This window comes from Protomyctophum bolini (genome assembly GCF_963924005.1).
Source record: "Protomyctophum bolini genome assembly, chromosome: 6".
Lineage (NCBI taxonomy): Eukaryota > Metazoa > Chordata > Actinopteri > Myctophiformes > Myctophidae > Protomyctophum > Protomyctophum bolini.
The window spans coordinates 41,288,506-41,300,618 of NC_137867.1; the positions used below are offsets into that span (position 1 = coordinate 41,288,506).

The 12,113-nt window shown below is 42.9% G+C and overlaps 1 protein-coding gene across 1 annotated transcript in view; it reads right to left on the reverse strand.

Moving 5' to 3' along the window:
* Window positions 1–11,801, reverse strand: part of cux2b (cut-like homeobox 2b) — a gene marked incomplete at its 5' end in the record, with an annotated part of 156,170 nt that extends 144,369 nt beyond the window's left edge. The window contains one exon of the mRNA XM_080767058.1: window positions 11,739–11,801. Within this exon, the coding sequence (XP_080623184.1) occupies window positions 11,739–11,801 (63 nt within the window). The remainder of the gene's footprint in view (window positions 1–11,738) is intronic.
* Window positions 11,802–12,113: the final 312 nt, after the last annotated feature.

Sequence of the window (12,113 nt, forward strand, 5' to 3'; positions counted from 1 at the left end):
TGGCAAAGCCCTAATCAATACCCAGATGCCCTCGACAACCACAACACATTAACGGGTGACAATGACGGGACGACATCACTTTCACTACTATACGTATCCATCCATCCATCTTCAACCGCTTATCCGTAGTCGGGTCGCGGGGGCTACTATAGGTATAGGAACAACAAAATCAAATGAAACTCAAAAAAGTACTCAAAATGTTTTACTTAAGTAAAAGTATCAATACCGCAATTTATAAATACTGTGTTACGAGTAAAAGTGTGGAATATAAAATGTACTTGAGTAAAAGTACAAAGGTAAATTGTAGGCTACTCAAAATGTAGGCTACTTAAAGTGCCAAAAGTAAAAAGCACTCATTATTATCTCATTTCAAGTAAATATAGTATAGTAAATATATATAGGGCTGAAGTGTATGTTTTGTAATAATAATCACAATCTATTTATTTTTTTCCCTGTTTTTTCAAAAACATTGTAGTGGAGTAAAAGGATATGAAATGTAGTGGAGCAGAAGTATTGACAATTGAAAATACTCTAGTAACGTAAAAAGTACAGTACTGAAGTAAATACTTCAGTATAATACTAAGTACTTTACACCAGTGGTGGAGAGGCATACTGTAAGCTATGACACCTCCATCATGTCAGCAACAACCCGTTGAAAACCCCAGACCAGCAGATTCTACCTAATGTGTCTATGACAGTTAGACCTGTCTGAAGTGAGTGGTGCAACAGCGCCCCCTGTTGGTACCCTAAACATAGGGACATACAGACATAGGGATGGACATAGGGAGGGACAGACGGACATAGCTGTTCCTTGGAGTGGTTGCACCCATGTGTTGTTTTTGGCAACACATTTCTATTTTTAGTTTTACTCATAGTCTCTTGAATAGTTTTCACTTAGTTTGGGTCACATTTTAGTCACCTGGAATTTATTAGCGTTAGTCTAGTTTTAGTCGACTACATGTCATGCAATTTTAGTCGACTAAATCTACAGGTGATTTAGTCGACAACAATGTGTTTTGGCGGGCCTTGATGCCATCATAATGGCAGATTTTATACTTGCTGAAAATAGCCGATCTACAAGCTCACGTGAGCTTGTAGATCGGCTATTTTCAGCATGCAACCAAGTGTAAAATGACTGGATATCTTGTCCACTATAGTCCCTTCATAGCATTTTAGTCTCGTTTCATGACGAAATTGTCATGAAATTGTCATTTAGTTTCCATTTAGTTTTCGTCAGGTAGTTGACAAAAACAACACTGCTTGCACCACTCAAAAAACTGTTTCTATATCAGCGGTTCTCAAACTATATTTCATGTCGACGACCCCAAAACATTTCGACGACCAGCTCCCCCCCCCCCTCCCCCCCCTCCCAGAAGGAAAGATGAGTTAAAAAACATTCGCCGTGAAAGAATATATATATATATTTGCGCCACACTTTCACGATTTAAAATAGCAGATCTACGAGCCCGTGAAGCGTGTAAAGCTAAAGTTTTTGTAATAATATAATATAATAACGGTTGACAGTGTTTAACAGGTGACACAGATGCGTTCCAGGTATATTAATGTCTATATGTAAACGCGCGCAGCAGCGCTGATATTTATCGCGGATGATAAATGGAGGAGCAGCACACATACAGTACAGTACAGGGGGCTGTTTTTGTCAGGGGCGTTACGGCGAGCTATACGCAGGCGATAGGCAAATTATCGTACTTGTTTTCCGCGCGTTAGTATTTTCTGTTTACGGGGGAAGGGAGGCGCGTACGCACGCACGCATGCACGCATGCGGTGAGGAGGAGATATAGGTGAAATCACCAAGGTAGATCTGACACGGTTGGGGAGCGTAAACCGCGACCAGAGGTGCGGATGGAGAGATAGGCGTTGCTCTTTTCCCCCAGCCGAGCAGAGCGAGCGAACGAAACGAGGCGGCAAATAAAATAAATCACGAGAGCCCTCGGCTTCACGTCTCCTGTACTTCCTGTTCCTCTCCATTAAAAATGATGAACTGTTTCTTCTCTCTCGCCCCCCAGTCTGCAACACTTCCCTGGTTGAAGAAGAGCAGGCACAACTCCCGCTCACATTTATTCCGTCCCCTTCTATTGTTGGGAGATGAATAAGATAAGTAATTAATCCATTAAGACCTGGAACGCATCTCACATTAGCGTGTCACATTAGCGTTTAACATTATTTTATACCATAGTCGTTGAAAAATAGCGGATCTACAAGCTCGTATAGCGCATCTGAAAAATCGTGAAAATGTGGCGCAAATCTTGGTGGGGGGTCCCTGGAACAACATATTTTGAGACGGGGTCGGCTGCCAATTACATATAGTTCTTGGAGTCCTTGACATTGAGAAATCATCAGAAAACTGTCAGGACTTTAGAAGGCATTGATCTGTATATAGAATCTGGTCCGGGGTCTTAAAGGGTTAACTGTGTGGGGGTAGCAGCTGTACAAAGACATGAACACACAACAAGCCAAGAGATCCATCCGTCTGCTTTTACACCGTAGTGCACCTTTTGTGTTATTGTGATAAATACGAGCACATATGCTTAGTAATAACAAAATGCTGTTTTAATACTCAAAAGACAACCACCGAGAGGCCATCTTTCCCCACTTTAAATGAGGACAAATGGCCCCCCAACACACATACACACACACACACACACACACACACACACACACACACACACAGTCACACACACAGTCACACACACACACACACACACACACACACACACACACACACACACACACACACACACACACACACACACACACACACACGGGTGGCACGCACGCCTCCATATTCCCCCGCCCCCTCCAGTAAACACACACACACACACAGTCACACACACACAAACACATACAGGCATTTTTCAGTTGCACATAATAAGAGTGGGATCCCCAGTGGAGGAAGCCTACTAGAAGGAGCAGTGAAGCATTGATCTCATGAGCTCGACGCACACAAGGCCCAAGAGCACCCTTCACAGCGCAGTAACCCTCCACCACACGACATAACCACTAGCGTGACACATAGAGCATAGTACACAGAGAGAGAGAGAGAGAGAGAACGAGTTATTATTGTATTTGTCTTAACCGTGAAGGGCGAAATGGACAACGCATGGTGTGATACGGTGTTGTTTTTTGGCAGCGAAATTAGATTTTAGTTTTAGTCATATACCGGTAGTCTTTTGAATAGTTTTCATTTAGTTTTGGTCACACTTTAGTCACCTGGAATGTCTTAGTGTTAGTCAAGTTTTAGCCGACTAAAGATTTTTGTCGACTAAATCTACAGTTGATTTAGTCGACTCAAATGTATTTTGACAGGCCTTGATGCTGTCGTAATGACTGATGTTACACTTGCTGAAAATAGCCGATATACCTTTTAAGCCTCGTACAAAGCCAACTCTTGTCGGGACAAATCTTGACAACAAACAAAAAATTTCGGGCCGAACAAAGAATTAGAAAGAAGAAAAAAACGTCAGGTTACAACACTTTTTTTGTTGTTTTTCTTCTTTGTAATTATTTGTTTGGTCCAAAATATTGTGTTTGTTGTCATGATTTGTCATAACTCGAGTTGGCTTCGTACGACACTTAAAAAGGTCTTTAAATAAATACGTTTTGAAATGTCTACGGGGAAAATGCATTGGGAATTATTTCCTGGGCCTTCGTGAAAGGGGGCGGGACTGCGACGCTCTATAGCGGTCCTTGAGGAGGTCCCAGGTGGTGCTAAATGAGGGAGAGTTGTGGTATAACCACGAATGGAGTCTTTGTAGATCAGCTAAGCTCAGTAACATGATGAACAAGAGAGAGGGGCTGCATGGTGCTCAGTGTCTGCACGGTGCTCAGTGTCTGCACGGTGCAGACAGACAGCCCAAACTAAAATAAAGGTGATTTCTGCTGCTGCATGGTGGAAGAAGAACACCACACAGCTCAATATGGACTGGCTGGGCATGCGTGGGGACTCACTGGCTGTCAGCTGGGGAGAGAGCGGACACAGCTTCATACTGGTACGGATGAGCCATTAGCTCTCCCCCTGATGTTTCAGAGAGAAGAGAGCTGGGCTGCCCCGACTCCGCCATGGAGCCTTCTCTCCTCCACCAGACTAATGTGTCCCTGAAGTTTTGTTAAAGCTGGTTATTTACTCCTGCAAAGCAATCGCTCCAAGCCTCGGGGCAGGAGGAGAAACAGAAAACACACCGCTATTGAAAAATCTGGAGTCTCTCACCGCGGCGCAAAGCACTAGTGTCAACCACCAAGGGGGCGTAACGTTCCTGCTTGAAGCATTAAGGGTACTGTTGTTTGTTTTGGCACGGCGTTATACGAAGAGGAGGAGAAAACGCTAAAACAGGAAAATCCTTTCGAAAATATATTTTTTTTTACCCTCACTGAGAGCGTTGCACAGGGCCAGGCAACGAATGCAACAAATAGCTGATAATGCTATAGAATTAACATTCATTCATCACAAATCACCACTAATCAGTGCTACTTCTAAATCATGTCAATACGTTCATATTTTAAAGCAGTGGTTTTTAAGCATTTTAAGCCCACGGTCGGACCACCATTAAGATGAGATTTAGTCTCTCAGACGCAAAACGTTGAATATTTTGTTATCGTTGGATACAATTTTGTCCACAATTCCATGCGGTGTTGATGTCGGTACCATTAGGTGATCGAGACAACAGGCAAACGTTGATCAAAATAACAATTCTTCTAATTGTGTAGACTCTTTTTAATTAAGAAAAGTAAGTAATGCAGATGTGTTTAACAATAATTTTACTCTTGAGAGCGTTACATGAAACGATGAAAAGATCTACAGTATATAAGGCTCCATTTGGTTTCATTTCACGCTCTCAAGAGCTAAATATCTAATAAGGGAGTTAAACCTCCTGAAGGACCACTGCGTGGTGTTCCCCGGACCACCGTTTTAAAGGTTCAAACTGGGGCAGCTGATCATAACCGCCGTGTGAAAAGCAACAGGATCACCGATATTAAAGACAGTAAACGTCATCATGTCACAGGAATGACGGCGCGGCAGCATCCTGGAATAATCACAAGATGAGAGCCGGGGAAAAAACGACTGCGTGTGGATAGGAGGAGGTATGGAAATCTGCCTGAAGGAAGGTCAAAGTGATTAAGCTGACATTAATGACAGGCCTAGTCTTCAGTGAGAATGCACACCGTGGCTGTCTCTCTAAACCCATTTGTCATTCTGCAGCGAGAAACGTTGAAAAACGTCTTGCTTTGAAGTCTCTACCGCTAATGCTACATGGAGAGGTTAACCAGCTTAATGCTCCGAGTCTGTATCACTGTCCTCTCTCTCTCTCTCCCTCTTACGTTCTCTCTCTCTCTCTCTAATGTTGCATTTTATGTATACCGGCAGGGTTATGTGGTTGCTCAATTTCACATCTCCATTTATCTCCGGATAGTCCCGTTAAAAAGCTTTCCCTTTTTGTTTGTCACTGTGACAGGAAAAGAGGGACAACTTAGAGGAAGTGGGGACCGTGACAAACATGCCCCACCCATTGATTCTTAGGAGCAGGTTAATATGAAGGCTCCTTAATAAAATGTTTATGTGGCAGGCCTACATGTGTGTGTGTGCATGCCGTGCGTGCGTGCGTGGCGTGCGTGACTCAAACGTGTGATGATCGGGAAGCCTGTTCTCTAACATAGCTTTAAAAGCTAGTGCTCTTCTTAACACTGTGACGATAGAAGGAAATGATCTGAGCGAAGCATAGAGCCTCACACACAAAGCTCCGTCCACAGCCAAGGCAACCGCAGGTCAACCAACTGTCTCCTTCATCAAATACGACTGAACCGACACAGACGCTGTGATGATAAATAACAAAGTCTGCAAGAGCTGCACGGACTCACTTACAGCTCACTCTCCGCCGCTACGAGATTACACGGGACGCGTGTGACACACAAACAGCATCGGCAAAAAGATTGTATATGAAAGCATGAATGAAAGACAGAGAGTGATTTTCACAGCCAATTGGGAGATTGCAGGATTGAGAACAGTGTTGTGTGGGTGCACAACACACACACACACACACACACACACACAAACACACACACACACACACACACACACACAGAGAGAGAGAGACGCTGGCACACAGGCTCACAAGGCTGCAAAGCAATTTCACTGTTTGGCAATACATTTGTCTCTGTGTGTGGATTAGGGCTGACACCAGAGCGACTGAGTCATGCTAAATGTAGTACAATCACTGCATTTTAGTTCTTGATCTAAAACACCCCACGCTGCGCCTCTCTCTCTCTCTCTCTCTCTCTCTCTCTCTCTCAGATGCATTGGAAGAGATTTACAGAAGCACGACCGGGAGATTTGTAACAAATACAACTGAACACTATTACGCCGTCTGCACACATCATTGCAACATCGCTAAAACCAACACAGATTATGCTCCCAACTTGAGCCCGCAAGTTTTAAGAACTTTTACGCATTGCAACCCAAAGGGTGAGTCAAAGTATTTTCTGAGACTATATGCATTCCCACAAATCCTCCCTTTTAGAAATGTCTTTAGTCTCAACAACCTCCTTTATTTTCATTTATTTTTAAAGATATTCGGGGGCCCTTTTCTGATATAGTGGTCAGAGACAGGAAACACAGAGTGGCGGCATGCAGGAGTGACATACAGCAAATGGTCCAAGTTGTCGGGAATCATACCGCTGGTCTACTGTATAGCTACCAGGCATGTGGTACGCACCACTATTACCTTTATTTCACAAAACAGCCAACCAGTTTACAGACGATAGAGGGCTGAATTAATTAGGTAACACATGTGCACCTGTTTTGACCACGCCTTAATAAAAACACCTGGGTCTTTAATACTGAAAGCTTCCTTCCTATACACACACACACACACACACACACACCAAAACGTACTCCTTTCGTACCTTACTGGCCCATACTAGCTGTGTTTTTGGGGGAGCTGCATGGCTGCATGGCAGGACCTGGCAGGACAGCCCTCTGAACCCCGTCCTTTTTCACGGTCGCCCATGGAAATGCCATCTGGCCGGCATGAATGATTACCGCGGCATCGGCCGCGTGACCCTGCAGCCAGCGGGAACCAAGGTCACCAACACCTCGCGCGCTCTGTGCCTCCTCGCACTTTTTCCCCTGCCCTCTATCTTTCCACCGAGCGACCGGGAACTGCAGGTGAATTATTCATCGTGTGTAACAAATAATCTGCCCCACAAAAAAACTAAACATTGAATGAACTGCTGTACACAATATACACAATACACGGCCGTTTATACATATTATGGGAAATAACTGTAAACAAGGTAACAGTCAAAGGTCGGGTCTATAGAATGCAATCACATTTATTGTAATGTGATGAATCCACGAAGACCTGGAATGCATGTGTGTCACCATAGCTTTGAACCATTTTAACCATTATTTTAAACTTTAGCTATTCAAGAATAGCAGATCTACAAGCTCATGGCGCTGCACTTTTGGAATAATTATGAAAATGTGTGCAGTCCTTTGAATATCTTTCACAGCGAACATTTTTAACTCAAATCGTTGCTTCTGGGGGTCCCTGAAACAGTTGTGTTTAGAGGGGGTCGGTGGACAGACACAGATAATGTTGGGGGTCCCTGAAACAGTTGTGTTTAGAGGGGGTCGGTGGACAGACACAGATAATGTTGGGGGTCCCTGAAACAGTTGTGTTTAGAGGGGGTCGGTGGACAGACACAGATAATGTTGGGGGTCCCTGAAACAATTGTGTTTAGAGGGGGTCGGTGGACAGACACAGATAATGTTGGGGGTCCCTGAAACAGTTGTGTTTAGAGGGGGTCGGTGGACAGACACAGATAATGTTGGGGGTCCCTGAAACAGTTGTGTTTAGAGGGGGTCGGTGGACAGACACAGATAATGTTGGGGGTCCCTGAAACAGTTGTGTTTAGAGGGGGTCTGTGGACAGACACAGATAATGTTGGGGGTCCCTGAAACAGTTGTGTTTAGAGGGGGTCTGTGGACAGACACAGATAATGTTGGGGGTCCCTGAAACAGTTGTGTTTAGAGGGGGTCGGTGGACAGACACAGATAATGTTGGGGGTCCCTGAAACAGTTGTGTTTAGAGGGGGTCGGTGGACAGACACAGATAATGTTGGGGGTCCTTGGCATGAAAAGGTTTTGAGAACCACTGACATGTTTGTCAAGGACTTAAGAAGACATTTGTAGAATCTGGTCTCAAGTCTTAATGGGTTATAATAATCAAGCACTTAATAAAGCAACTCAAAAAACAAACAAAAAACACTTTATATATAAGTTATAAGATAATAGTTATAATATGCTGTTCCGTTGAGCTTATACATACAAAAAAATGCATTATGACTAGCACTTATAATGCGATTACACTGTGTTATTGACCGTACTGGTACCTTTACGTTAAGTGTTACCGGTTTGATGATACCGAGGTATCATAGCGCCTTTGAACAGAACTGTATCTATTATTGCACTTTGAACGCATCAGCACTTCTTTTCTTTCATTATTTCAGTACTTCATGCCCTATATAGTATATGCCTAGTGTGTATTATGGAAGTAACAATACAAGTCATTCTGACTGCAGTGTTGTTTTTGTCGACTAAAACTAAATGTTCGTCGACTACCTTTTCTCACTGACGAAAACTAAATGGAAACTAAATTAAAACTAAGCTATGATGACTACAACTAAGACTAAATATACTGACAATTTCGTCAACAGATAGAAACTAGACAGGATGCCAGGAAGGGACTAGTGGACAAGATATCCAGTATAAGTCATTTTACACTTGGTTTCATGCTGAAAATAGCAGATCTACAAGCACACAGATCTAGCACACACAGATCAAGCACACAGATCTACAAGCACACACGCGTTGTGTGCTTGTAGATCTGCTATTTTCAGCCAGTGTAAAATCAGTCATTACGACGGCATAAAGACCTGCCAAAATACATTTTACTAAATCAACTGTAGATTTAGTCGACTAAAACTAGACTAACACTAAAACATCCCAGGTGGCTAAAATGTGACTAAAACGAAATGAAAACTATTCAAGAGACTATGACTATAACTAAAATCAAAATGTGCTGCCAAAAACAACACTGACTGACTTCCGTGGTCCCTCAGTATCATGTTGTTTCTCTCCTGCTGAAACTTTGCTTCAAACATCTGAATGAGATGTATTATTCTATGGTGGTACAGGCAGGTGTTTTCAGACATATAGAGGCTAACAATAACCTCCCAGACTCCCAACCAACCCATGCTATTAACTGACAGTAGGTGCCATCTTAATTCATCTGGTTGGAGGTTTCAGGGTTAAAGAAGCACGATTTGGACAACAAAATAAACACTTTTTAAATTACCGGTATGTCTTTTTCAGAGCAGAGCGTATACCGTATAGGACGACAGACACTTGTTACTCCAGCATCACTGACTGACATGTTTGTAGCTTATTCTGAAAACTCATTATTTTGAGAGTGAAAAGTGTACAGTGTACAGGGTCCCTTATAGCATTGGCGATGGGGGTCCGATTAATCAATCAGACCGGTCTGATTGTCTTTACAGCGTGAACAGATCTACAAGCTCACAGTATTAAATATAAGGTATTAAAGTTAAATCTGACTTGCACTGCATGCAGTGCATGGATACCCTGTTTGTTACATGCATCTTTCAGAATGGACAAAATTATTATATTTTTTAAATACAGAATGACCGACAGAATGATCGACATCATATCGGCCATAACAGCAATTAATTATATCGGATATCTATATGGGCCAAAATGTCTCATTGGCACATCCCTACTTAGAATCTGACTATACTTGACATGCATGATTATTGATTACTGTATACACATGATTATTGATTACGGTATACACAATGGATGGACTGGAGGCTATATCAAAATTTCTCTGACTAACAAAAGTTTTTATTTACAACACGACATCATAGCATGTATATTTTCAAATCGTATAGCCTTCCCTGTTTATACACAAATTAAAATGTGTAATGTTTTGTGGGGAAAACTGTATAGGCAATCCATGATAGGCTATACGTCTAATCACAGCCTGCCCTACAACAATATGTGACATATAGACTATAGATTCCTGCTTCTGGATGCATGGATGGATCAGGGTGGAAGAACTTCACGCGAAAAGCTTGCGATTGTATATAATATTATTATAAATTAACACCGCTGCAGGACAACAACAACAACAACAACAACAACAATAGCTCATCCACTCTCTCCGTCTCCGTGTAAATGAGCTAGTATAGTCAGTCCAGCGACACTGGGAGGTAGCCTACAATATCTCTGCTCGGCCACACAAGACAACCAAGAGCAGATCTGATTTCTTCTCGGCAGGCAGGGCAGGCTTTTCTCTCGGCGCGGGACCTGGAACGGACACGCCGCTGTCATCTCTCATGTTACAGAACATCAATCATACGCTGCCAGAGAGAGACGGTGCCCTTGCGCCGGGCCGAGGCTGATTTACAAACATTAGCGGGGAATACAATTACACACTCTTCTATACAGCCATGGATGGCCCGAGCAGCCCAATGCGGCTTTAGAGGTGGGGGTGGCGGTGGTGGAGTGGACACTGGTCTGGAGCGGAAAAAGCCTTTAGGTTGAACAATATTTTGTGCACTCAAACGTTTGGCTTTTCCGGGGATGCAGGCTATATAACATAACATATAAGAACCTGTCAACAATGTGCTTTTTCCATTTCAACTTTCAACTATATTATTAGCCTCGCTATAATGAATAGCCTGATCAATTTGGGCTATATCTATTAGGTAGACGCACTATTGTAAATCAAATTGCTCACCCGAGACACGATCTATAGGCTATTGTGTCACATATATATATAAACGTATTATGCGATCAAGACATCCGTGCATCGTTGAAAACTATAGCCTGCAAACGGTAGCATCGCTACTCAACATAAAAGCTCCGATATCAGTTACGCTGGCTCTTATCTTATTGTATAGTAGCCTTCCAAATCCTCCAACAATTAAAATCACATAGCCCAAACAGTAGCCTATAACTGATGTCAACAACAACAAAAAAAAAATGAAACTTTCTCAATCATAGTGCGTTTAAGTTTAGCCTGAGTATAGCCATATAGCCTACTATCAAGTAATTGTTCCTAAATCCTTTACAAAAATAATAGTATCACAACCACCGGTACAGCAAGCAAATAAAAGGCAACAATCGTCGACACGAATAATGCCATAAAAGAAAACATTAAGCTGGTCGTTTTAAAAAAAGAAGAAAACAAAGTTACCCTATACGTCCAAGAACCATATAAGCTTCACGACTCGATCGTGCCATTAAAAGTTTGCGAACAGCATAGAACACTCGTGCAGCTTTAGATTGTTGCTGTAAAGTGAAAACGGTATCAAATAAACGGTATCAAAGTATTGTGTGTGCTGTCCAGGGTGCTGATCCGACCCCATAGCAGAGCGCTGTGTGCTGCTGCTGCCTCGGCTGCTATATGGTCGCAGCCAGCCAGCCAGCTTCCATCGCTGCTGATCAATGATTGAGCCGAACAAAGGCAGAAAGAAGAGGGATCAATTTCTAATAACTATCAATGGCAAACAACGGCTCGCTTTCTCGCCTCTTAAATTCGTGACAATTCCACATTGCACTTGGTAGCCCAGGCGACACGCCGCCGCGGAAGATAAGGGTGGAAGAGGGGGGAAAAGGTGAGGTAAAAGACACTAACCTGGAGCCGCCGTAGATCAAATTTCTTCCAATATTCAAACATCGATCCTACATCGGCGGCCATCTTGGGGGATATTGAAGAGATTTTTTTTCTCCCTCTCCCACAGCCCAGCGCTAGGCTGCAATAAATATGTGGGCTGGATTATCCCCCCCAACCTCGTTAAACAACGTTTATAACGGTCCTACTTTAAGAAAAGAGGGGAGAAAAAAAAGTAACGAATAGACTTTACACTGAGCCTACTATACCCATGTGTTCATAATAGCGAGCCTCATCCCGACATTATACGTTTCGTAAATGGAAAATAAAATAAACTACATTTCTTTTGACCGGAGGAGCTCCTGGTTTTCCAAAAAGTATAAAAGCAAAGTGTATCCA